Here is a 27,898-nt window from a genome sequence, read left to right as displayed (position 1 = left end):
ACCAGTCTTCAGCCATCCCTCTCGCTGGTGACAGACTTGGGCTGGGGTGCACACCTGGGAGACCTCAGGACACAAGGCCTCTGGTTGCAAGTGGAGCTCGCTCTCCACATAAATATCAGAGAGCTGATAGTGGTGCATTTAGCATGCCAGACTTTCCGAGCCCACTTGGCAGGGAGATGTGTATCCGTTATGACAGACAACAACACGACGAAGTTTTATAACAACCTCTCCCCTGTACCAGGAAGCCCTCATGCTGTGGGACTTTTGTGTAGCTCATTCGATACACCTGCAAGCATCGTACCTCCCAGGAGTACAGAACGGGTTGGCGGACCATCTCGGCAGGTCGTTCCATGGCCACGAGTGGTCCCTACACCCGGATGTCATGAACTCCATCTTCCAATGGTGGGGCTTTCCCCAGGTAGACCTGTTTGCCATGTGATGAAACAGGAAGTGCCAGCAGTTCTGCTCCTTCCTGAATCACAGCCTGGGCTCTATTGCGGATGTGTTCCTCCTCCCATGGGGAGGCCATCTCCTGTACATGTTCTCACCTATCCCTCTCATTCACAAGGTGCTCCTCAAGATCTGGAGGGAAGCTTTGGTGATATTGATAGCTCCAGCCTGGCCCCGCCAACACTGGTACACATCTCTCCTCGAAATGTCCGTGGAAGCTCCAATCACCTTGCCACTCTTCCCGGATTTAATAACTTAGGATCATGGCCCTCTCCAGTACCCAAACCTCAAGTCATTGCACCTCACGGCATGGAAGCTTCATGGCTGAACCTGATGGAGCTCTCTTGCTTGGACTTTGGCCAGACAAGTCCTCCTTGGCAGTAGGAAACCCCCAACCAGGGCTACCTACCTGGCCAAATGGAAGAGATTTTCAATCTGGTCGGCACAATACTGTCCATCTCTGACGCTCGCCTCAATACCACTTATACTGGATTATCTTCTCCATCTTAAGCAGCAGGGGCTGTCCATGTCATCAATAAGGGTTCACTTGGCTGCCATCTCTGCCTTCCACCCAGGCGCAGAGGGCTGCTCAATCTTTTCCAACCCTATGGTCAGCCGTTTCCTGAAAGGTCTCAACAGGCTATATCTGCAAGTCTGACAACTGGTCCCAGCCTGGGACTGGTCCTCGCCAAACTGATGGGGCCACCCTTCAAACTGCTGGTGATGTGCTTCCTGCTCTATCTCTTGTACAAGGTGGCATTTCTGGTAGCGATAACTTCACTTAGGAGAATGTCTGACTCAAGGCCCTAACATCAGAGCCTCCTTACACGGTATTCTATAAGGACAAGGTTCAGCTCAGGCCACTTCCAGCTTTCCTCCCAAAGACAAGATGAAAGGACTTCCAATCTCCTCTCAGCAAATTTTGTCATGGATCACGTCCTGCATCCGAGAGTGCTAAAACCTGGCAGAGGTGCCTTCCCCTCCACTCACAGTGCACTCCCCCAGGGCTCAGGCTTCTTCAGCAGCGTTCCTAGCACAGGCTCCCACCCAGGAAATATGCAGGGCATCAACTTGGTCCTCAGTACATACCTTTACATCGCACTCTGCTATCACCCAGCAAGCCAGAGATGACACGGCCTTTGGTAGAGCAGTGCTCCAATCAGTGGACACCTGAACTCTGACCCCGCCTCCGGAACGCAGGCTTTGGAGTCACCTGATTGGAATTGTCTTGAAGAAATACTCGAAGAAGAAAAAATGGCTACTCGTCTTCTCATAACTGTTGTTCTTCGAGATGTGTTGTTCACGTCCATTCCAATACCCACCCTCTTACTCCTCTGTCGGAGTAGCCAGCAAGAAGGAACTGAGGGGGTGGTGGGTCGGCAGGGCCCTATATCGAACGCCATGAAGTCGTGACACCTGGGGGTGCCCAGGCCAACCCTATGGATACTGCTGGGGGAAATCTTTCAGCTGTCGTGCACGTGGCGCGCATACACCTGATTGGAATGGACATGAACAACTCATCTTGAAGAACAACAGTTATGAGAAGGTGAGTAACCGTTTTCTCCTCTTTGTGACTCAGTCCTCCGGCCAGGTCACCATACATGTTCCCTTTCTAGGGGTAGTGTAACAAAGTCTTTCCAGAACAAACTGCCTGCTGTCCTCTGCCTGGCCTGTGCCACATCCCCAGTGGCTGGCAGAGGAACCAGGGCCCGCCCTCTAGTTTGGGTTCCAGCTAAGGGGCCTTCTGGTCAGCAGCCAAGGCCTGCACTGTCCTACCTTGCTGCTTTCCCCTGAGACTTCTCCTACCTTCCTGACTTTCCCCCTCTCTGGGTTCACCAACCTCCTAACGCCCTGCTCTCAGGGAGTAACCTTAACCTTCCTTCCTGCAGCCCCCTTCTGTTGCCAGCTTCCTGGCTTATATAGGCCCCACCACCTGTTCCTCCTCAGCTGGGCACCGTCAGCAATTAGGTCCCAGCCATCCCTGGCTTCTCCTTCAGGTGCAGTCTGGGCAATAAATAGGCTTACCTGACCACCTTAACCCCATCACCCCATCATAGCCCCCTGAATCTCAAAAGTGAGTCCTGGGATTGGGGCACTGAATCAGAAGGGGAACTAGTGACTGAATATTTACAAAGATTCAGAAAGAAGTTAAGGAACATGATGGAAGTGGTGCAAACTGTCCTCACTGATAGCCAGCCCACACAAGGCCTGGTGTGATAGGAATGTTTGTGAAGGCTCTTTTGAGGTGGAGGTTTGGTATTAATGCTTCTCCCTGTAAAAAGGTACAAAATGCAAAACTCATGATAGGGACCTTTTGAGTTTGTGGTTAGAGAGAATGAAGTCATGTACCGTGTAAAAAGACCCCACAGCAAATTTGCCCCACAGACGGTGTATGTAAGATTTGTTGTGATGAAGGGGAGTCTGAGCCACGACACCTCATTGATTTGATGGCTGAATGCCAGGATAAATCATCACTTGAAAGCACTAAGATATGCAAAGACTTAACCCATAGTGAAGAATCACAAATTCTGGTTGTGCTGCAAAGTCATAAGCGTATACTTTCTAGCATGCCCGAGATGACTCATAAAATGGTCCATAGGATCGACACCGTGACACCCCAACATGCACCTCTCAGGACATACCAAACCACCGTTAAAGTGCAGGAGAAAATTTGTAAAGAAATACAAAATATACTGGATATGGGAATAACTAAAGAATCTGACAGCTCCTGGATTTCACCTGTTGTGTTGGGCAGCTGCTACACAGGGAACTTAGAGGAGCAGGGAGCTGATAGGGCGGCTGCCTGTCCACCCTGGTTCCAAGCCCTCACCAGTTAGCTGCAACTGGCTGCTCTTCCTGCAAGCAGTGGACAAAGCAGGCAGCTGCCAAACAACGTTATAAGGGACCACTGCACAACTTTATATGCGCATGTTCCCAAATTGATCAGCAACGTAACAACAAAATGTTAACCGGGGCGACTTTAAGTGAGGAGTCACTCTTTACTTCAATATAACAGCACTGAGATATTCTTAATTTTACTATAACTAAGTTTATTAATAAGGAACATAGATTTAAGTGCTCCTAAGCAAGAGAAAAAGAGGCAGGTACAGTTCAAAACAAAATAAAAACCACTTCCTAGTGACTAAAACTTAATTTTAGCAAGTTAGAAGCTTTGCCTAAGGAGTTTTGTTACTTACATCAAGTTACCAGCATCTCTAGCCCTCCAGGCCAGAGGACCCAACCTTCACAGAGCTAAAAGGTACTCTCCCCTTTGTTTCCTAAGTGATGGATAACTAGAATGTCTGTTTGCACCCCTTATATTTTCTAAAGTCCATTGTCTTGGTTTCATGAGCCAGGAAGAGCTCCTGTAAACTATGTGCCCTGGTGTGGTTGTTAAGCTGTTTCCTCCGCTGCTTCTTCGCCTGATTCCTTTGTTTACCTAATACGTAAGATCAGGAAGTTGAGACAGCAGCTGCGGTCTCTCCGTCCTGAGCCCTGTCCTGTCCCCACCCTGCTCTATGTGGAGAAAGGGTAAGCAGGGGGCAGGAGTAGGGGGGAGGGGGACATCCTGACATTAGCCCCCTTCTTCCCCCCTCCCCTGCACAGCAAGCAGGAGGCTCCTGGGAGCAGCTTCAAGGCAGAGGGCAGGAGTAGCACATGGCAGTGGGGGGCGGGACAGCTGAACTTTTCATCAGTAGTTCTCACAGCACTTTACAAAGAAAATCAGCATCATTATCCTGCTTTACAGACATTTGGTTTAGGGGAAGTTGGAAGGTTTGTGTTATTTTAGTGTGTTTTTTATTTGAGTGAGTTTACATTCAACAGTTGCCAGAAGTGCCTGAGGGTTTCAGTGTCTTCATTGAAGCTGACACTAATAAAGCAGAAGGCCTTAGGGTGTCAGTAGATTTGTTTAGAGATGTGGGACCCACCCATCCGCATCAGACTGGGTAGGCAAGGACCTAGAGGGAAAAGAGGAAAAAGGGACCTCTAAGGCTTTGTCCATCCCAGTCCCCGCTGTACCTCAATCCCTTTGTCTCTGACTATAGTTTTCTTCTTATGTAAAACAGAGGGGTCAAATCCTGACCCATTGAAGGCAGTGGGAGTTTTGCCATTGACTTTAATGGGGGCCAGGATTTCACCCAGGGAAGAGACATTTGGGACGGCTGTGGTCTGAGGGATAAGAGTTTTGCAGGGGTTCAAGGCTTCCACAAACCTTTGGTACTTGATCCGTTTCCTCTAGGTTTCCTTTTATATGCCATGCAAAAATGTTGCTGTTACTGAGGTGTGAGAAAGGCCCACTGTTGTAATGTAGCAATAACCCCACAATAGGGTGTGTGGGGGCTCATCCACAGAACTGTAAGCCTCAGACATTGTCAGTGAAACCGAAGTGACTCTTTATTAGAGCAATAGCTGCGTGTGCACCCTAGTCCAGCACAAGCCTTAGATGCTTCTCAGAACTTCCTGCCCTTCCCTCCCCAAATACAGTGTCCTGAAAAATTCTAACTCTCTGCCCTGCTCCCTGCATAAATGTCTCCCTGGCTTTGAGTGAAAAAGAAAAAATGGAAACACCTGTGTCAAGGTTCCTTCCCCACTCTGAACTCTAGGGTACAGATGTGGGGACCTGCATGAAAGACCCCCTAAGCTTATTCTTACCAGCTTAGGTTAAAACTTCCCCAAGGCACAGATTTCTTTTTTGCCTTGGGAACCAGCTTAGGTTAAAAACCTGGTATGCTGCCACCACCGAGCGTGTTAAACAAAGAACAGGAAAAGAGCCCGCTTGGATACGTCTTCCCCCAAAAATCCCCCCAAGCCCAACACCCCCTTTCCTGGGGAAGGCTTGAAATAATATCCTCACCAATTGGTACAGGTGAACACAGACCCAAACCCTTGGATCTTAAGAACAAGGAAAAATCAATCAGGTTCTTAAAAGAATAATTTTATTTAAAGAAAAGGTAAAAGAATCACCTCTGTAAAATCAGGATGGGAAATACCTTACAGGATAATCAGATTCAAAACATAGAGAATCCCTCCAGGCAAAACCTTAAGTTACAAAAAGACAAAAACAGGAATACACATTCCCTCCAGCACAGCGAATTTCACAAGCCAAAAAAACAAAAGAAAATCTAACGCATTTTCTAGCTAGATTAATTATTAACTTTACAGGAGTTGGAAAGCTTGCATCCTTGATCTGTTCCTGGCAAAGGTATCACACAGACAGACAGATAAAAGCCTTTCCCCCTGCTCCAGATTTGAAAGAATCTTGTCCCCTCATTGGCCATTTTGGGTCAGGTGCCAGCGAGGTCATCTTAGCTTCTTAACCCTTTACAGGTGAAAGGATTTTGCCTCTGGCCAGGAGGGATTTTATAGCACTGTATACAGAAAGGGGGTTACCCTTCCCTTTATATTTATGACAGCCTGTTTAAAGAGCACTATTTAAATTCATTTCTTCCAGTACATAATCCACATAATACTGCAGTTATCAATCATCTGAGGCATATTAACTCTTTAGTGGTTGGATTCTCCCCAGGATCACTGGGTCTGTAGTTGACTTGCTCATAAGTAGATTGGCAGAATTCAATTTTATTTTTGGGTAATACCGATGTTTATTTTTAAGCATTTAAAAAAGATTTTTATCAATTAAAATGTTCAGAGTTATGCAAAATTATGGATTTTAAGCATTTTTATCTATTTAAATTTCACAGTTGCAGGAAATTATGGTGGGGTCAGACAATTATTTAATGAAAGTAGACATCCAGATTCAAAAACTTATAGCTTTATTACTGTTAAATCACAAATCGTCAACATCAAATGTCAAAATATACAAAATAAATATCCTTAAATCCAGGGCTAATAATTTCTAAAGCAACATTTTTCCTTTTTGCATATTTGTAAATTTCAATTATTATTAATCAGTGAAAATATTTTGACATCAGTTTGTGTGTGTTCAGTGAAATCAATGTTTATTGAGATTTACCAATAAAAATATAATCTTACCAAGCCTAATCATCATAAGCAGTTCACTGAACTCCAGTGAATTCCAACTGGATTATCCTGAAGCATCTGTTGAATTTCAGAGGCTGTTGTCTTATTTTGGTGAAATACTACACCTACCACTTTCTCCCAGAGGTATTATTTAAAAAAGGACAATAATAAACATTGGCTCCTGTCATAAATATAGAGGGAAGGGTAAACACCTTTAAAATCCCTCCTGGCCAGAGGAAAAACCCTTTCACCTGTAAAGGGTTAAGAAGCTAGGATAACCTCGCTTGCACCTGACCAAAATGACCAATGAGGAGACAAGATACTTTCAAAGCTGTCGGGGGGAGAGAAACAAAGGTTCGCTCTGTCTTTGTGATGCTTTTGCGGGGAACAGAACAGGAATGGAGTCTTACAACTTAGTAAGTAATCTAGCTAGATATGCGTTAGATTCTGTTTGTTTAAATGGCTGAGAAAATAAGCTGTGCTGAATGGAATGTTTATTCCTGTTTTTGTGTCTTTTTGTAACTTAAGGTTTTGCCCAGAGGGATTCTCTCTGTTTTGAATCTGATTACCCTGTAAGGTATTTACCATCCTGATTTTACAGAGGTGATTCTTTTTACTTTTTCTTCTATTAAAATTCTTCTTTTAAGAACCTGATTGTTTTTTCATTGTTCTTAAGATCCAAGGGTTTGGGTCTGTGTTCACCTATGCAAATTGGTGAGGATTTTTATCAAGCCTTCCCCAGGAAAGGGGGTTATGGGTTTGGGGAGGATTTTGGGGGGAAAGACATTTCCAAGTGGGCTCTTTCCCTGTTATATATCTGTTAGACGCTTGGTGGTGGCAGCAATAAAATCCAAGGGAAAAGGTAAAATAGTTTGTACCTTGGGGAAGTTTTAACCTAAGCTGGTAAAAATAAGCTTAGGAGGTTTTCATGCAGGTCCCCACATCTGTACCCTAGAGTTCAGAGTGGGGAAGGAACCTTGACAGCTCCAAGGAACCTAAGGGAATTTCACTGAGAGTTGGGATCCTAACTTCTTCAGGCTCCTCTAAAAATACCAACTTTTCCATATTATCTTTTTTACCCTGAGTGAAATAAGGGCTTTTTTAAAAGCATGAAGGAGGGAAAAGGGGGGGAAGAGGAGAGAAAAAAGAACTAAAATAAGGCAGTGGAAAATGGAAACACTTACTAGATTTTTCTTTTGTTTTCTACTGTATTTATGCGTTTGCTTTTTAATAGTGGATGGATAATAATTGATACAATGAACTGAGATCAACTTGTTGTACTGCGTGCTTTTATATATATTCATTCTGATATTTTTTCATGGATATGTAAACATTCATAAATAAACAGACAAAATGTAAGCTTGTAGCATTTGAGACAACTTTTTTATTTACAATATATGGTGAAGAGACGAGACGGGTGTATCCTGGGACCAAGGTGGCAACAACAGTACAAACAATATGTGGTAGTATCATGCAAGACACTTCTTCATTTGAAGAGAAATGATATGTATTCATAAAAAACATATGTAATAGGCAAGTAATAATAATATAAATCACAAACAATTGCTAAGATATTGTGTTGTTTTATTTTAGTATATTCATAATTTAAGATGCAGTCAAATCAATCTATTATTCATTAATATCAAAACAGAAAAAATATACAGTTTACTTATATTTTATCTCATATACAGATCTGCAAAATAAAGATGTATACACATCAATTTACTGTATTTTTACTAATACAAGTTAACAAAAAATGTGTGCTACATACAGAAGGTATGATACATACAGTGAGTAAAGTGCAGTACCAAAACTAAACTGGTTTTGTGGTAAAGAACTAACTTATTATCATTCAAAGCTCTATTCTATCCAAAGTGTATGAAGAGTGTTTTGAAATATCACTAGGGTCCTAGTAACTCCAAAGTTACCAGATTACTACATGAAATGGGTTCCTATAACCAGTTTCCATCATCGATACTTTCTGCTACATGAGTTGTTTTCTCAAGTGACCCACTTTCATTAGAACTTTCTTCTAAAAGTAGTACTAAACTTGACATAGTTGTGTGAGGATCAAGTAGTTTCACAAGGGGGATTTCAACCCTTCTTTCATGTAAGATACGATTCTGTAGCGTCATGGCTAACATAGAGTCCATGCCCAGTGATGCAAGTGATGTGTTCATTGTAAGATCACTTGCATTTGTACTACTGAGATAACTCACCAGTGAGGTGATATAATCTTGAGAATTGACTGGAGATAAATTCTGAGGGGTTCCTTGTTCAGATAGCTCAAGCTTACTGCCGAATTCTTCTGACATGAGTGTACGGAAGCGACTTTTGAGTGATCCTATTCGAGAAAGAACATGATAGCTTAGAGTTCCAAAATTTAATTTTACTACAGCTTGCTGAGGGTTATTCAGAATTAAGCTTTTTTTAAGATATTCATAAATTTCATGTATCTGCAGAATATCTATGCCTTTGAATTCCAAAATATTTTGAATGTTGTTTTGATTTAGCAATAATCCAAGATTCAAGGCACCCCAATTAATGGATTGTCCTGAAAGTCCACAATTCCTCCTGTAGTGGCAGAAAACATCCAGGAAAGAATTAGCAGCAGCATAGTTTGCTTGTGTTGAATTTCCAATAAATGAAGTAACAGAGGAGTAACACACAAAATAGTCAAGTTCCTGCCCTATGGTAGCCCGGTGGAGATTTATTGCCCCTGCAACTTTGGGACTTAACACTTTCTCAAAGTGAGACAGGTTCAGAGCTTCAAGACGTCCATCATGCAAAACCACGGCACTATGGAATACACCTTTGATTGGACTCTTTGGAAAGATTGTGTCAATTGAACTGATAGCTTTCTCAACATGTGAGTTAGAAATAACATTACACTGCAAACTGACTATTCTGCTTCCTTCACACTGATTTTGCAAAGCCTTGATTTCTTCTTGCTTCTCACTGCTTGGATTGCTCCTTGAAAGTATCGCAATACAGCCCCCTCCGTTCTGGGCTATAAATTTCACAGTTTCAAATCCAAGCCCAGTGAGTCCCCCTGCCACTATGTAAACTGCATTCTGCTTAAACATTTTCTTCTGTGCTTCATACACTGGTATGTCTGAAATCCTGTTGGTCTTCACATCCCCTTTCAGCACAGCAAGTGGGATAGATCTGCAAGTGAAATAGGAGGTCGCTGCAGTGTTTGCACTTTCAAAGTTCTCAGTCTGCTGAAAAACAGAATACGATAGGTTTTGAAATTGTTTCATTTGCATTGATTTGATCCAGCCCTGGACAGCACTTAGGGATTGTTTTAGAGATGCTTTCTGAAAGATACTGATAAGTTTTAGTACATGAACACGGATATTTTCTTGATCACTTCCAAGTAGGTATCGAAAAGATTCAGACCGTTGATTACCATGTACTATCACAAGGTCTCGGAGGTGGGAAAGATGGACTAGAAATTCCTTAGACATTCCATCTACTGGAGGCAGATAAACAAGGGCATTGCACTGATTTACACGTTGCCACTGATCAGACGTAGGTGTTGCAAGTACTGTTCTCCAGCCCGTTTCCTGTGCTGTCAGAGTAAGCACGTTGCACAAAACTGACTGTGGTTCAGTAGAAATAATACCTAAAGTCCCACTGTGTTTCACCTTTGGTAATGTTTGATTTAAAATTTCCCATGCTACCATAAAGTATGACACACAAGATACATTTCTAAAGCATGGAAACTTCTTGATGTTGAAACAAACTGTCCCTGGAACCTTGACTCTTGATGATGAAATAACAGGATAACATGAAGCCACCTGATCTCCCACCTTAACTTTTTTCACTTCACTGCCTACTGCAGTTACTGTGCCACTGAAGTCCAGAGCTAAAAGCTTATGTTTGTCTATTGTATATGAATTCCAATACAATGTATTCCCAAAGTTACAGCTTGAAACGCTAACAGGAAAATAGTCTTCTGAATGGATGCATATTTTATCCATTTGAACTTCAACACTGTGATTTTCAAGTTGAGTAATGGTATTATTGGCTATTTCAGCAGATAAATCTTTCACTTGGTAAGGATCTGTAGTGTATAAAGTGAACATCTCTGAGTTCTGAGAAGACTTCGACGGTTGACTGTAATCCACATCTTTAAATGGTGTGCGTCTGATTTCTGAAGTGTAAATTCTTCCTTGATTGATCAAGATTTCTGGATGATCCTGTCCTTTATATTTTACAATAACATCTGCTAAGACTGAGATGTCTAGTGTACTCGAAGAGCTGATGTCAATCATCTGAAATATGATTCCTGAAATTTCAGTTATGCAGGTTCTCGTCATGCCACACAAAGCAAATCCAGGGTTAAGATGATCTACATTTCTATCTGTTGTTCTGTAGGTGATTATTCTAACTGAACAACTGGATTTTTTCTCTCTTAATGCCACAATAATTTGGCGATAAGCCTCACAACATTTAGCTAAATGCGCCACCACTTTGCTTGGGAATTTGTCATTTAACTTCTGAATTCCCCACATGAACAAAACTTCCTGGTAGTCTTCAAGCTCCCTTTTCATTTTATGCTGTGCAGTCATTTCTGAACTCTTGGCTTCCAGCAATGTCTCCCAATCTTCATACATAACATATCTCGACTCATTGTGTAAGTATTTTTTGAGCTGCTGAGCTATTCGAAGTTTGTCAGCAAACACAATGACTCTGGGTGCTTCCCCTAAACTTCCTATGGTCTGAGCGGGAAAAATTTCTTTCCACTTATTTTCAAACAGCAAGTCATTGTCTCTTGGGGATGTTGGCTTCATAAAAGTGATCCCAACACATTTCAGTTCTGCCAAAACAGAGCCACGTTTATCTGTAAAGCATCCACAGACCTCTAAGTAGTTCCTAGTCGATTTGCTTGTTTTCAAATATATCATCATTTCCTCCTCCAAAGGTCTGAAAACTACAAGGCTGCCTATGCCAGAAGGAAAGCCTGCTCTGGTTTGGAAAGTTATTGTCGTCATGACAGCGGTCATCTGTAGAAAACAGTCTAACAGCACTGGATGGATACAATAGTCAGACATCTCTTCTCTGGTCTCTCTGTTCACCTTTATGCTGGTTATAGCTTCCTTTAGCTCTTCACAATAAAATACATCCCTTAACTGTCTGAACATGGAACCATATTGAAATCCAACTTGAGACAGTGTTTCATAAACTGCATCTGCTGTAACTACTGATTTACACCTCTGAAAGATGTCTTGAAAGGAGATGCTATTTTCTTCCACTGCAGCTTCAGACTTCTTTGTAATTTGTCCTGATGCATAAACTGCAGCTGAGGATGACAGTACTTTGAAATCTGTCACTGTTTTTTGTGATGCCAATTCTATCTTTAAATCATGGGAATTCTGGTTTAAAACACATGGTGCCAAAAAATTGATACTAATCTGACAAGTACTTAAAGGCACTTTCGGCCTCGAGCTACTCATCACAGACGCCAAAGCGAGCTCTACAAAAAATGCACCTGGAACTAAAGCAACGCCGTTGTTCTTGTGCTCATATAAATAGGGTGCTGATGCCTGGGACACTGGGCAGTTGAATTCGGTGTTGTCGTTGTTCAAACTGTAAATCAAAGGATGATTTGAGTTTACAGCTCTTCGATTTGCTTGTTGATGGATGTCCAAATAGGTCTTTAGCTTCTTATGATCAAACTGGTACCTGGGAAACGCTGCTGGAATGCTTTGATACCCTTCACAAAAGTGATGCCAGTCAGGATTATATCCCAGTTCAAACAGATTCCCTGCAAGAGTAAGAAGCGTCTGGTGTTCTTTATCAGTTTGTAAGGAGGAGAAAACTCTAGTTTGTTTGCCTAGCGTTTCCATTATATACCTCTGTAATGCTCTTTCAGGGCCTATTTCAACAAACACAACATTGTCCTTTTCTCTAGCTGAAGTCACTATGGCCTGTGTGAAAGCAACAGGATCTCGAGCGTGTCGGGCCCAGAACTTGCCTGTAGTGAAATCATTGGCGTAAGCAGCCTTCCCAGTCAGTGTTGAAATCACTTCAATTTCCGGCTTCTGTTTTTCCAAATACTGTAAATGCTCCATCATCTCCTTTACTATTGGATCCATCATGTGGCTGTGGTACGCAGTTGGGACATGTAAAACACGAAGAAATATGTCTCTCTTGCTGAATAGTTGAGCTAGTTCTTTCTGAAGGGCACTCACAGAGTCTGCGTCTCCAGACAAGGTACAGGAAGAAGGGCTGTTAAAAGCTGCAATGCACACCTTCCCAGAATACGGGCCGAGGGCTTCTGATACTTCTTGAACAGGGATGTTACCAACTACCAACATTCTGCCTCCGGTAACCTTCGCCTGTAACCTACTCCTGTGATAAATTACTTTGACGGCATCTTCAAGGGAAAGAAACCCTCCACAATGGGCAGCAGCAACTTCTCCAACTGAATGGCCAACAGCAGCCACTGGCTTAATTCCCCAGTGTTTCAGAAGAGAAGTTAAGGCAACTTGGAGAGTAAAAAGCAATGGCTGAGCAATTTCTGGCCTTGAGAAATCCTCACATTCACTTTCTGTTAATTCCAGGAGGCTGATGGGTACATATTGCTGAAATAACATTTCTATTTCTTTACATTTGTCTCTGAATACTGCCTCTGAACTCAATAATGTCTTGCAGATCCCTTTGAAATTTACTCCATTAGCACAGAACACAAAAACTAGTTGTGGAATAGTCTTTGACGGAGTTATTTCTGTTTTAGCTGCTAATGCAACTTGTTGCTGTAAATGTCGAAGAGAGTTTGTAACAAATGCTTTTCTGTACTTGTAATTTACATGGCTTCTTCTACAGGCAGATGTATAGGCCAGATTTGGGAGAGTTACTGAGGTGCTTTTGTTTAACTGCTCAGCTGTGTCTTCCATTGTCAAGTTGAGGGATTTGCTTGAAGCCGCAGAGAGTACAAATAATTCAATCGGTCGTTTAAAAGAGGGAAGAACCTGTGTTTGCTTGAACTGTCTGACAACAACATGGGCATTCGTTCCCCCAAATCCAAAACAGTTGACACCAGCTACTCTTCCAAATTCTCTCGACTCTTCCCATTTCTCTACAGTTGTTGGAATTGATAGATTTAATTTCTCTGTATTTATGCTACTAATATCCTCTCTGTAGTGCAAAGATGGAACAATTGTTTCATGGTGCATCATTAAAAGAACTTTAATTAACGCAGCTGCCCCAGCAGCTGATTCAGCATGGCCAACATTCCCTTTAAGAGAACCAATCTTTAGAACAGGCATTTCAGGAGATCTGTTATTACCAATGATGCTACCTAGGCTCTCTGCTTCTATAGGATCTCCAGCAGGAGTTCCTGTGCCATGTGCTTCAACATACTGCACAACTGATGGGTCAACATGAGTCAGATAAATGCTGCGTAGTAACTTTTCCTGTGCTGTCTGAGATGGTCTTGTGATTGGAGTCACGGATCTGCCATTCTGATTTACTGCACTGATGTTTATAACTCCCCATATTCTGTTGTGGTCTTCTAGTGCCTGTTTCAGAAGAAGGAATTAAGGTATGGGATCATTTGGAATTTTTACAATGTAAAGAAGACCACAAAAGCAAGAGCAGACAGAACATTTTGTTTAACTGTTCAGTGTACTCTTCTTTCTTACACTAGGATAAGTGCCTAAATATTTTAGCCCTGGATATTAACTTCACAGTCGAAGAGTTGCATCTAAAGCTGTGAATATGTCCTCCTATAGGAGGACATATTAGAATGGGAATTATACAGTCCTGGTTACCTGGAAATCTTATTTTTGGAAGCTCTATGAAAATAAACCTACCTTTTTTAGTGGCTTCAGTAAAAGAACACCACAGCCTTCTCCCCTTCCATAACCATTTGCCTTTTTAGAAAAGGGCTTACTCATCCCCTCAGGAGAGATCATTTTTGCTTTACTCAGAGATACGAAGGTGCGGGGATCTATAATGCAGTTCACTCCTCCACACAGAGCCGCTTCACAATCTCCTGTAGTAAAATAAATGTCTGACTGTTTTCCATCTTCTGTGTGTTTCTACAGATTTCCATTAATACACTGCAGTAATATATTGAATCGTTACCATTGCCCATTAGTGATAAAATGAAAGAATTTGCAGAGAGATTATAAAAACAGAACTGACCCAGTGAAAGTTCATAGACATATTCAAACTTTCAGGCCCTGAAACCCAACAGATGGTAAAATTCTCAGTGTTTGGAAAGGGCCTGAGTAGACAGCAGCATATTAATAGGAGCCATTGAGAGAGTAAACACCTCTTGGTCTTTTATAAGAACAAAAAACATCCACCCCTTCATGAATCATGACCATGTGATTTGGAAGAATGGCAGTCACTAACAATTTAGCAGCTCCCTGAAAAACAAAGGCCTACATCTTCTATGGGTACCAAAAATCAGTGATAATGTTTGACAGTTGCTGCTGCCTGTCACAGCTGGTATAAAGCCCTGTAACCCGTACTGGTGGAATTGAGGGTGCAAACTTTCATTTTGTTCATTTTGGTAACGGTAAAAAACAAATGCTTTTAGCCCTTACCAGCTGTGGCATTAGTCAAATTCCAGTGAGACACTGCACATATATACCTTAGTAACTTAACTACAGTATCAACCCTAATTTATTTGCTTATTTACTTTTCGTTCCAGTACCTTGTTTAACTGCTTGTGAGGCGTAATGCAAAGCAAAAAGAAACGATGAGCATGCAGTATCGATGGAAAGTGATGGTCCAGTCAGATTAAAAGTGTATGAAATTCTGTTAGCAGCTATGCTTACTGCTACCCCAGTTCCATCGTAATGATTTATTTCAGTTACTGCTCTGCTTGTTATGATCTCATAGTCTCGATTCATAAGACCTGTAAAAACAGCAGATGTTTCATGTTAACATGAGGGATTAAAATAGATGATCAGATCCAAACCTAGTGGTGTTCTTCGCTCTCGTAGTTTTATCCTGTGCCACACCTAGAGTGAAATCCTGGCTGTATTGAAGTCAATGGCAAAACTCCCATTGACTTCAGTGGGGCCAGGATTTCACTCCTTATCTACATATTTGACACTTGAAATTTGTCTGAAGGTATTAAATGACATGAAGGCCTTGTCTGCAAGAGAAAGTTGCACAGGTCTAACTAAAGGTGTGATTCTAAATTGATTCAGTGACACTGGGACAAACCCCTATTTTGATTTAGCTTAAACGGATTCCTAATTAACTTAAACTAAACCAAAATGAGCCTGGGTTAAAACTAAAACAGAGTCCATGGAACTTTTGCACTATTTTAACTGAATGGGTTTTAAAATCACACCTTTAGTGAAACCAGCACAACCTTCTTGGGTAGCCCAGGCCTTAGTGCTCGATATTGACACAGCCCTGTGCAGCTGAGCAGGGCAGTGAGGCCATATAAGTACCATCTCCATCCCATGTGGCCATGCAGGGCTTAGCTGGCTTATGAGACATTGGGTTGAGTGAGGCAAGAGGAGGAGCTGCACTCCCAATAGACTTCCTGTGAGCAGATAGGTGAGGGGAAAGGGGCCGTGTTACTGAATCTGTGGGCATGCAGCCCTGCAGTGGGAGGAGCTGGACCAGTCCAGCTGGAGCACCAGGAGCTGGAGGCACAAAAGCTGCCAGAGTCGTCAGGAGTGCAAGGGAAGCATCCACAGCCCTACCTGCATCCAGAGAGCACAGTGTCCACCCCCTCCTTAGCCAGGCAGTGCTGTTTGTGATTTAGACTTAGGATATCATTTATGTAACAATGAACAATACAATTAATTCATTAGACAATGTGAACTGTTCGTAACATACACCATGCAGCATTGTTCAGAGCATGGTAGCTTTAGATGTTCCATCATTAGATGAATAAAGTTAGATAACTATGTAAAGTATATGAAAATGTGTACTATTTTCCAAGATGCTAAATGTATGAATTGGTTCACCACTAGGCTGCGAGCTTACCAACAAAAACCCCTGTTTTGCTGCCACTGACATGTTCCATCGTGACTCCTGCATCCTCCAGTGCTCTGTACGTGCATTCCAGGAGTAACTTTTGTTGAGGATCCATGCGCTCCGCTTCCAGATCATTAATTCCAAACAGCTTGTTGTCAAATGTGTTAAATCTAGGACATACAAATCAGGAAATGGCATGAGATTCTTATAAGGAAGCTAGGGAAATGTGGTCTAGGTGAAATTACTATAAGGTGGGCGAATAACTGGTTGAATGAGTGTAATCCAAGAGTAGTTAGCAATGGTTTGCTATCAAACTGGGACAACATATCTAGTGGGGTCCCATGTAGGTCAGTGCTGGGTCCGGTACTATTCAATATTTTCATTAATGATTTGCATAATGAAGTGGCAAGTATGCTTATGAAATTTGTGGATGACACCAAGCTGGGAGGAGCTGTAAGCACTCTGAAGGACAGGATTAGAATTCAAAACAACCTTGATAAATTATAGGATGGGTCTGAAATGAACAAGATTAAATTCAGTAAAGGCAAGTGCAAAGTCCTGCACTTAGGAAAAAAAAACAAATGTACAACTACAAAATGGGGAATAACTGACTAGATGGTAGTACTGCTGAAAAGCATCTGGGAATTATCGTGGATCACAAATGTAATATGACAGGTTTCAGAGTAACAGCCGTGTTAGTCTGTATTCGCAAAAAGAAAAGGAGTACTTGTGGCACCTTAGAGACTAACCAATTTATTTGAGCATGAGCTTTCGTGAGCTACAGCTCACTTCATCGGATGCATATGCATCCGATGAAGTGAGCTGTAGCTCACGAAAGCTCATGCTCAAATAAATTGGTTAGTCTCTAAATTTAATATGAGTCAACAATGTGAAGCAGTTGTGAAAAAAGCTAATATCATTTTACGGTGTATTAATATGAGTATACATCACACATGAAGTAATTGCCCTGCTTTACTTGCCAACTTTCTAACTCTAAACATAGTTAAACTCTGGAATAGGGTTCCAATGGAGGTTGTGAAACCCCCATTACCGAGGTTATTAAGAACAGGTTAGACAAATACCTATCATGAATGGTATAGGTTTACTAAGTCCTGCCTCAGTGCCGGGGACGGGACTTGATGATTTCTCAAGGTCCCTTCCAGCCTTACATTTTTATGATTCTATGATATATGCAGCATGCACTATGAGAGAGTTTATTGTGTTGCATAGTCAATTGTGATTAAATGACAAGCCAAACCTCTGTATCCCTCCAGGAAAATTTCACATCAGAAACTAGCATGCCAGTTAAGCTACAAATGTACAAAGTACAAATGTGACCATAATGTAATTAAATGTAATATCCTTGTAGCAGGGAAAATTACAAAGGAAGCTAGTTAAAGAGAAATTAAAAGAAACGGTCATAAGAATAGGTTTCAGAGTAGCAGCTGTGTTAGTCTGTATCCACAAAAAGAAAAGGAGTACTTGTGGCACCTTAGAGACGAACAAATTTATTTGAGCATAAGCTTTCGTGAGCTACTGCGCACTTCATCGGATGATGTGAGCTGTAGCTCACGAAAGCTTATGCTCAAATAAATTTGTTAGTCTCTAAGGTGCCACAAGTACTCCTTTTCTTTTTGTCATAAGAATGAAATGCCTGCAAACACCAGAATAAAGGTTCACACTAAATGTATATCCAAAATTTTAGAAAAGTAAGAGGACCAAAAAAATGCCACCATGACAAAAAGAGGTGGTTAGAAGAAAAATGATATCTTTTAAAAAGGGGAAGTCAAATCTTACTGAGGAAAACAGAAAGGAGCATAAACTCTGGCAAGTCAAGTAAAAGTATAATGAGGGAGGCCAAAAAAGAATTTGAAGAGCAACTAGCAAAAGACACAAAAACTAACAGCAAAAAAAATTTTAAGTACATCAGAAGCAGGAAGCCTGCAAAACAATCAGTGGGGCCACTGGATGATTGAGGTGCTAACGGAGCATTAAAGTAAGACTAGACCATTGTGGAGAAGTTAAATGAATTCTTTGCATTGGTCTTCACGGCAGAGGATGTAAGGGCGATTCCCACACCTGAGCCATTCTTTTTAAGTGACAAATCTGAGGAATTGTACCAGATTGAGGTGTCAGAAGAGGAGGGTTTGGAACAAACTGATAAATTAGAAAGTAATACGTCACCAGGACCAGATGGTATTCACCCAGGAGTTCTGAAAGAACCCAGATATGAAATTGCAGAACTACTAACTGTGGTATGTAACCTGTCGCTTAAACGAGCTTCTGTACCAGATGACTGGAGGACAGGAAACAGAATGCTGATTTTTTAAAAAAGGTTCTAGAAGTGATCCTGGAAATGAAAGGCCAGTAAGCTTAACTTCCATATCAGGCAAATTGGTTGAAACTATAGAAAAGGACAAAATCATCAGACACATAGATGAACAAGGTATGTTGGGAAAGATTGAGCATGGCTTTTGTAAAGGGAAATCATGCCTCATCAATTTATTATAATTCTTTGAGGGAGTTTAGTAGGAAGTGGACAAGGATGAGCCAGAAACCCTTTGACAAGATGTCACACCAAAGGCTCTTCAGCAAAGTAAGCAGTCATGAGATAAGAAGGAAGGTCCTCTCATGTATCAGTAATTTGTTAAACGATTGGAAACAAAGAGTAAGACTAATGGGTCAGTTTTCACAGTGGAGAGAGGTTAATAGCAGGGACTCCGAGGATATGTACTGGGAACTGTGCTGTTCAATATATTCATAAATGAGCTGTAAAAGGGGATAAATAGTGAGGTGGCAAAGTTTGCAGACAATACAAAATTACTCAAGATACTTGAGTACAAAGCTGTCTGAAGAATTACAAAGGGGTCTCACAAAACTGGGCGACTGGGCAACAAAATGGCAGGTGAAATTCAATGTTGATTAGTGCAAAGTAATGCACATTAGAAAACCTAATCCCAATTAAACATACAAAATGATGGGATCTAAAGTAGCTGTTACCACGCAAGAAAGAGATCTTGGAGGTATCATGAATAGTTCTCTGAAAACATCCGCTCAATGTGCAGCAGCAGTAACAGAATGTTAGGATCCATTAGGAAAGGGAAAAATATTGACAAGAAATATCATAATGCCACTATATAAACCCATGGTATGCCCACACCTTGAATACTGTGTGCAGTTCTGGTCGACCCATCTCAAAAAAATATATATTAGAACTGGAAAAGTACTGAGGGGGCAACAAAAATGATTAGGGGCATGGACCAGCTTCTATATGAGGAGAGACTAAAAAGACTAGGAATGTTAGGGTGACCAGATGACAAGAACAAAATATCGGGACACATGGGGGGGCAGCCACAGGCTCACCCACCCCACCCCCAGGGCCAGCTCTAGGATTTTTGCCGCCCCAAGCAAAAAAAAAAAAAAAAAAAAAGCTGGAGTGCCACTGAAGCAAAATATCGGGACAAATGGCGTCCCGACCATACATTGGTCAGGACATGGGACAAACTAAATATCGGGACAGTCCCAAACATCTGGTCACCCTAGGGAATGTTCGTCTTAGAAAAGGGATGACTAAGGAGGAATATGATAGTGATCTATAAAATCTTGAATTGTGTGGAGAAAGTGAATAAGGAAGCATTGTTTACTCATTCACATAACACAAGAACCAGGGATAACCCAATGAAATGAATAGGCAGAAGGTTTAGAAGAAACATAAGGAAGTACTTCTTCACACAATGCACAGTTAACTTATGGAACTCATTGCCCGGGGTGTAGTTGAAGGTGAAGATTATAACTGGGTTGAAAAAAGAATTAAATAAGTTCATGGTCCATCAAAGGCTATTAGTGAAGATTGTCTTGGTGTTCCTAGTCCTCTGACTGCCAGAAGCTGGGACAGGACGACAGGGGGTGGGTCACTCAAATTTGCCCTGTTCTGTTCATTCCCTCTGAAGCATCTGGCACCAGTCACTGTCAGAAGACAGGATACTGGGCTAGATGAATCATTGGTCTGACCCAGCCTGGCTGTTCTTGTGTTGTTCTTCTATCTGTGTTAAGCACTACCTCCAAAAATATTTATCTTTACAACAATATATTTACCAAATAGCCAGAGGGATTCACTAAAAAACCAACTATATAAAGAAATAAATAATGGAAGAAAAAAATATTAAGAGAAAAATATTTTTTAAAATGTTATACCACTAATCGAGAGAAATAAGATTATTATTCACATTTATAAATAATAAATAATAAGTAATAATAATATATCTATATAACTAGATATACATTAGATATCGAAATAACACTGTCAGGTTTCACACTAGAGGTGGTTAGAAAAATTCCAGTGAAACTTTTTTTTAGTCAGAATTCGCTGATTTGTGAAAATCAAAATGATCTGCAGAGACAGTTTGGTACCAATGAAGTTCCAATGGAACCCGGGCAGAGGATTCCTAGGGTGTCCCATAGAGTCAGGCTCCACTGCCCTGTTTTTGTTTTTGTTTTTTAGAAAAAACATGAATGGAAACAGTTTGATTTTTCCAGAACAGAAAATTTCAGAATTTCAGACATTTTGAAATGTCAGCATTTCCTGTGGAATGGAAATTCTGAGTTTCAACCAGCTCATCTTATGAACAAGGGGCCAGATTCTCAGATGGTGTACATTTTGGTAGCTCTTTTCAAGCCAATGCTAATCACTTCACTGGGAACAGGATTACACTTTAACATCTAATGTAAGAAATTTGACTAATGGTTTAGGAGCATGGAAACAGGCTTACCCATCAAGAAGTGCAGCTCGCGTCGTACATATTTTTCCTGGTTTGTTATCATCTGGATCATACCATTCTCTGGTATTGAATCTTTCTGGGGTTATTTCTACGGTACAGTTTCTGCCCTCCACCAGTACTTTCCAGAAATTTTCAATTCCTTCTCCTGTTGCATCAATATTTTTTAAAACTAGATTAAATGTTTTCCCCCTCAACAGCACATACCAACATAGAAACCCTTCTAGATCTACCTTGTAAAAGTAAAATTTTATAGTGTCTTTTTTTAAAAAATGACTGGAGACAAGGAAATGTAAATTCCGCAGTGACAAGGAATTCAAAGTTCTGCAAATGAACGGTGTTTCTGTTACTTCTTGCATGCCGAGTATTTACAAAATAACAAAACAAAAAAGCAAACCCCACAAAATCCTGTCGTCTCCATTTTGAGAAGCATTGGGATTTTTTCATAGCTATTAATTATCTATCTATTTTCCTAGCTATTAATGGCATCAGAGACATTCACGTCTGCAATGAAGCATATACAATATATACCGATCACAATTCGATATTTATCAGTGTGCACAAACTACCTGCTTTCCTGCATCATGGTATGTGTAATCCTGTCCACTGTTGTGTTGACATAAGTTAACTTCCTTGAAGTCAATGGCATTTACACAGATGTAAAACTGTTGTGATGTGGCCTGTCGCTGTTCGTTGTAATGTAGAGTCTTTGTTCTTTTCAAAGGCAAGTTTCATGTTCATACACTAGGTTACACTGTCTGGTTTGTTTCTAGAAATATTGGTCCTTGGTGTTTTATTGGGGGTAGAGGTCAAGTTTTGTCTTCCCAGAAATAGAGCTGCAGTTGCACAGAGATGATCTATAAAGGGTTTAGTTGTCTTTTCACTGACTGCACGGTGCTTTCCATCTCTTGAGGGCTAATAAAACGATAGGCTGCACAGGTAAGTGACTCCTCTAGTGACACTTCCCATTGTAAGCCTCTATTGTCAGTTATTTATAACTTTGCCCATGTTTTGTCGCTTAGGCTGCTGGTGTGCTAAGACCACAACCTATCATCCTGATCAATATTGTCTCACTGTTTCCTTTTACTCCCCCGTCTGTCTGTCTGTATCCATCTGTTGTTTCTTGCCTTATACTTAGATTGTAGCCTCCTTGGGGCAGGGACTGCCTTGTTATTCTGTGTTTGTACAGTGCCTAGCACAATGGGATCCTGGTCCATGACTGGGCTCCTAGGCACTACAATAATACAAATAACAATAATGTAAAATCTTATAATCATTTAATGGAGAAGCTCTTGAACCTCAATGCTTTGGAGAAAGGACTTGAAATTAGACACCATGGTCACTCTGGAGACAGGTATGTGCCTTTTCCCATCCCCATGAAAATTTGCCCCAAACTTGGCCAAAGTATAACCTTCGGAAAAATCTCAGTTTGCACATTCTGAGGGTGGCCAAATTTACTGACCCTCCGAGCCACATACAACAATCTTCAGAAGTTCAAAAGCTGGGTGTGCCTGCCAGGGCTCGGGGCTTCTGCCCTGCAGGAGTCACCTGCCAGGGCTCGGGGCTGCAGCCCCACTCCTGCTGAAGACCTGAGCCTGGCAGGAGCACCCCACGGGGTTGAAGTCTCAAGGCCCCCCTCCCCTCTGGACAGAAGCCCCTATCCCACCACCCTGTTGCAAGGCAGAGGTCTCGAGCGCCTCCCCCCCCAGTCTGCTAGGTGAAGAATGTGGGGGGGCTCCGCGAGCCGTACTTTAACTATAAAAGAGCTGCATGTGGCTCGTGAGCCACAGTTTGGCCACCCTGGCATATGCGCTATCCCTGCCAAGTGACTGAGCATGCTCCAATCCTGGGATGCAAGGATGAGCAGAACTTCCCTTGCAATTGCTGCTTCTGGCTGCTGCAGACCTGTAAAGAGACTGTCTTTCTTCTGTGCTCAATGCTCCCACTTCTGGTGGCCAGGCAGCAAGGAGAAAGAGAAAACAGCCTGACTTGAATGCAGAGGAATGGGAAGTGGGGGTAGAAGAGATGGAGGGCAGGGAGGGAAGGCAGTTAATAGCTAGGAGTGGGGGGACAGGAGCAGGAGCAGTGGTGGGGGGTCAGAAGATGAGGGAGAAAAGAACAAAGGGGGGGATGCAGGAACCAGGGATGAGAGTATAGAAGTGAGAGGAAAGAAGCAGAAGAATCTGTATGGGGCGGGGGATGGACATGCAGGAGCGAAGGGATAGCAGAGGGGGAGGAGACAGGTGCACAAACTGGGAGTGGGGGATGGGAATGGGACAGGAAGCAGGGCAGAAGGATCCATAACCACTAGAGAACATTCCCCTAAAGAAACTGGATTTGAACCTATTACTCCTGAGTCTCAACATTACTTTGCTGTCTCACAAATAGCTGTGAAACCCACTGGCAAAGTGTGTATGTCTCATTCTCCTGTAGTGACAAGTCCACCTAGATTAAGATACCAGCCTTCTAGTGCTCTCAAGTACTCCATAAATCTAGTATAGTTTATAAAGTTCTGCCATACCTCAAGTTGCCAGAACAGTTTGTGTATGAGAGAAAGAATAATGGCAAACCCTGATAATATGTCATAAAACAACCACGTTATCTGAAAGCTGACACATACTTCTTGATTGCTGCATGACCTTGTCTAGTAATCCCCACAGATCTCAGATTTTCAGGAGTATTTCTGTTCCTCTAATAGCTACAGAATAACACCACCACATTCTTTTCAGTTAGCAGCTTACAGGAAAATGCAGACTCAGGATAAAGCATGGATCTCAGTGGGTTGAACCTGCTTACCCCGGGTCTCAATATGGCCTGTAGCCTACAAATGACCCCACTTTTTAGTCCAGGTGAACAGTTCTTTGCAGTGTTTTAACTGTGTTGGTCCCAGGATATCAGAGAGATAAGGTGGGTGAGATATATTTTATTGGACCAACTTCCAATGGTGAAAGAGCCAAGCTTTCAAGCTACACAGAGCTCTGAACTCAACTCTTGACAGTCATATTAAAAAACTCATGAGTTTTACAAGCTGTTCTTAAATAACATTTTGGGTTAGGTTTGCTCTAAATCTCAAAGCAATGAAAATCTGTCTCATGTTTACCGGTGCGAAGAAACAATTAGTAGAGATTGGGTCCCATCCTGTTGTGATGGAGGTAGAAGCCAGGAGCACAGAGAGGAATGTGTACTCACAGAGGTTAATGCTTTGGGCCTAATCAAAGCCAATAAAGTCAATGGGAGAATTCCTGGTAACTTCAATGGGCTTTGGATCAAGCCTTTTATTTATCATAAACAGGAAGTAACACAGTCAGTCACACTACTTCCTGGAGCAGTGAGACTTACAGTATTAACTTCTAAATGTCTTCTCTGAACTTAAAACATCAGGGAGTGTTCCAAATCTAAACCCAGATCCTCATTTTGTAGTTTGAACCTACTAATGATGCAATCCCTTCCATATATTACTACATATTGCACAGTAGCGCAAAATTACTGTAGATATCTTCTCACATAGTAAAACAAAGAGGGGATTGAATGATAGCACTCTTCGATATTCTATCAGTATTGTGATTTGTATTTATTCAAAACTTACCTCCGGGAAAATTGCATCCTATTCCCACAATGGCAATTTCATCTCCAGTCGCTGTCATTTTTTCAAATCTATTCTTAAACTGCAAAATACACTTTTAGATGTCACATGATTCAAATGAAAGTATATTTCTCTCATTAAATAAATATTCTTGCAGAAGCTGAATTTGCCATAATCACACGCATCCAGCCAAAGCTTGATTAATTCTGTGTGGGCTGTGTGGGATTCATACCCCCAAATGGTGACCAGATTGCTACTATCCCAGTCTGTCTGATAGTAAACTTTTTTGCAACTGAATTACACCAGTGTAGAGCCAGAGAAACCTCACTGTCTACAGTGGAATTATTTCAAATTGACACTGGTGTAACTGAGCTCAGACTCTGCTGTTTTAGGTCCCTGTAGGTTGTTTATAGTTAGTTTCCGATGTTTCCTTTTTTCGTATGTTTAAAGTTTAAAAATTAACTTAATACACTCACTCATGCTGAGTAGCCCCACAAATAGTCACATTGCTACTGTTGTGTAAGGTGCTACCCTTGAGGAAGGGGGTCAGAATGTGGCCCTCCAGAAGTAAAAATCTGTCTTTATTTGTATCTTAAATATTGTTTTCTTCATATTCTTTCAATAATTGCCCCCTTATGAAGCCTGGACATGCTCTCTCAGGAAACAGAGAGAGACTTTACAATCACAAAAATGGTAAATGTTTTGTTGGTTTTGGTTTATAGAATATTCTATAAAAATCTGGCCTCAATTTTTTGATCCAGTTGAGTTATATCATTTTTAACCTAAAGCTGGAAAGCCTAGTATAGACACTAACACAAAGATACTTATCACTGATTGCTGTTGTTAAACTAGAACCTATGTAGTGTATAAACAATTCCAACGGAAAAATAACAGTCACAATTAAACATAACATATTTCAAATTAAATAGCATTCTTCTCTCTTAAATGAGATATGTTGTTTTTACCTTGTTTCATTTCTCCTGAATGGTGTTAAATGTTGATTTTGTTGAAAGCCTTTATATAGTCATCTGAGAAGTTTCAAATTCAACAAACCTTAGTAAAATGGGGAAAAGAAATGTTAACACGCTTTAAGGAAGAAGAAACCAAATGAATAACTGGAATAGGGAGTGACCTTGACTGAAGTTCCAACCATTTTCTATAAGTGGAATGTTCTTGCACTGGTAAATATGGATTTCATGTTCATGTTTTACAGTGACTAAAATATCAGATTGCTAAAATACATAATAAAGTCCACATACTATCAAATGATGCTTTTGCAGTAATTAGTGTCCTAAATAGGAGATATTATCCTCACATTAAACTAACCCTCAAAGTGCTCTGAACTTAACAAATCAGCTAAGCACAACTGTTTTCAAAGTAATGGATCAAAGGTGTCTGCCCTTTATCTCAATAAATCTCAGATATTATTTAAAGACATAGTTTTTTATTTTATTTAAAGTGAATTTTGTGATGTGATGTTACACCACCGTGCATCAGTTCTGGTGGCTATAAAGACCTACACACAAGTTACAAATATAGCTATACTCACATCCTCCTAGATAGTGTTAGGGTCTCATGGGTCTCTCCTGTATTGATCATCAGTAGAGGGATGGTTGCTGTTGGAGTTTCCCATAAGAAGCTCAATTTTCCTGCTCTGGGCACCCCTTTTTATAATGTGATCCTGACTATACGTCATCAGTATTTACATACACCCTGCACCCTGTGGTTAGGGCATGTATTAGAAAAATGTGACTACTGGGTATTATGCAAGCAAAAAATTAACCTTACTGATAATTGTGCCACAATATCACCCATTGGTACATCTTTTCCCATAATCTTACTTATGTCAGTATTTCTTATCTCCAAAGTCTAAAATAGCTCAGCTAAAATCTTGCAGACCTCAGTCTACAAGCCTTGTGTTTCAGTCCTACTTACTTAGATACCTAATACATAATTATCCCTTCTAACTACTGATCAATTTTATACTTCTATAATTCTACAACTTCTCTTTTTTTTTCCAATACACAAAAGGTGTTTGCTTATTTGCTTTTACATTATATTTAAGAACAAGTTTCTTACATATTACTATTTTCATCTTTTGATAAAATTTGTTATGAGTGGTTGGAAGAAATATTTGACCAACTAATTTTATGAAGTGAGCTGTAGCTCACGAAAGCTTATGCTCAAATAAATTGGTTAGTCTCTAAGGTGACACAAGTACACCTTTTCTTTTTGCGAATACAGACTAACACGGCTGTTACTCTGAAACCTAATTTTATTTTATTATTTTTAAATAATGCACATACTTTCTTCTAATGGAAAATACTTTCACAATACAAATTTTCACTTATCCTTCAATGCCCAATTTATACAGACTTGACATATGACTCTGTACTCTGTGCCACCGGACTCCTCGTTTTTCTGTACTTTATGTATTTTCAATATTGTACTATTAGTCCACGCGGAAAACAATGTTTTATCCCAAGTCTTTTTTATAAATTGTCCTTGTGCTGGTTGATAATTCCATTAGAAGAAAATCTCAGTTGAAAAGCGTTGATCTTTCAGTCCTTGATCTGGTTTTATTCGTTCTTGCGTCCAGATCGCTGTTATAATTGCATCCTGAGCAATAGGCAAGCAGGAGTTCAATCCCAACATAAACTCCTGATTTTCCTTGACTAGTCTTGTTTTTTGTTGTATTGGAACCAGTCTGTTGTTCAGTATGAAATGCAGTATTAAGACATCAATATTCTTAAAACGTATTTTTTTCTTTTCCTGCTACTGGACTGGCTCTCTCTGATCCTCTACTTCCTCTTTTGTAGTCAATGTCTCCGGTTCCTCTGTCTGTGGAGAAATATTTCTTTTACGGTACAACTTTAATTCTATCATGCTAATCATGTTATTTACCTTTTGTGAGTTTGTGTGTGTTATTCTGATTCTGTATACCGAGGAACTGAGTTTATTCATTGGTTACATAAATTGTGTTCTGGTACAGCATATGATAGGAGCATCACCTGATCTCCAATTTTTCCAAGTATTCTCTTTTTGGCCTGTATCAAAATAGGCTTTTGCCTTCTGTTTGGATTTTCCCTATTTAATAGCTACCTGCAAGTGAATCTGATTCAAATGTTTTTGTAATGCTTGCAGATAG

At 40.9% G+C, this 27,898-nt stretch overlaps 1 protein-coding gene across 1 annotated transcript; it reads right to left on the bottom strand.

The window, feature by feature from the left end:
* Window positions 1-8,384: 8,384 nt before the first annotated feature.
* Window positions 8,385-26,392, bottom strand: LOC141981931 (phthioceranic/hydroxyphthioceranic acid synthase-like). Its single transcript, XM_074943551.1, has 8 exons — window positions 26,300-26,392; window positions 25,716-25,803; window positions 24,754-24,832; window positions 21,162-21,315; window positions 16,402-16,562; window positions 15,107-15,310; window positions 14,256-14,437; window positions 8,385-13,961 (listed from the first exon to the last, which is right to left on the bottom strand). The coding sequence occupies exons 3-8, from the start codon at window positions 24,809-24,811 to the stop codon at window positions 8,385-8,387; spliced, it is 6,336 nt and encodes a 2,111-aa protein (XP_074799652.1). The 5' UTR covers window positions 24,812-24,832; window positions 25,716-25,803; window positions 26,300-26,392.
* Window positions 26,393-27,898: the final 1,506 nt, after the last annotated feature.

Source organism: Natator depressus, chromosome 2 (assembly GCF_965152275.1).
Source record: "Natator depressus isolate rNatDep1 chromosome 2, rNatDep2.hap1, whole genome shotgun sequence".
NCBI classification, from domain to species: Eukaryota; Metazoa; Chordata; order Testudines; family Cheloniidae; genus Natator; species Natator depressus.
Note: the sequence above shows the minus strand (reverse complement) of the source record. Positions and strands in the feature narration are given on the sequence as shown.

What these genes read in the sequence shown, in the direction of transcription:
- LOC141981931 (XM_074943551.1), bottom strand. Translation starts at nt 24,811, where the DNA reads ATGACAGCGACTGGAGATGAAATTGCCATTGTGGGAATAGGATGCAAT. An exon ending in CGAGCTGCACTTCTTGATGG is followed by an intron (nt 16,563 to 21,161) that starts GTAAGCCTGTTT and finishes TGTATGTCCTAG; the next exon opens with ATTTAACACATTTGACAACA. An exon ending in TACTGAAGCCACTAAAAAAG is followed by an intron (nt 13,962 to 14,255) that starts GTAGGTTTATTT and finishes CTTCTGAAACAG; the next exon opens with GCACTAGAAGACCACAACAG.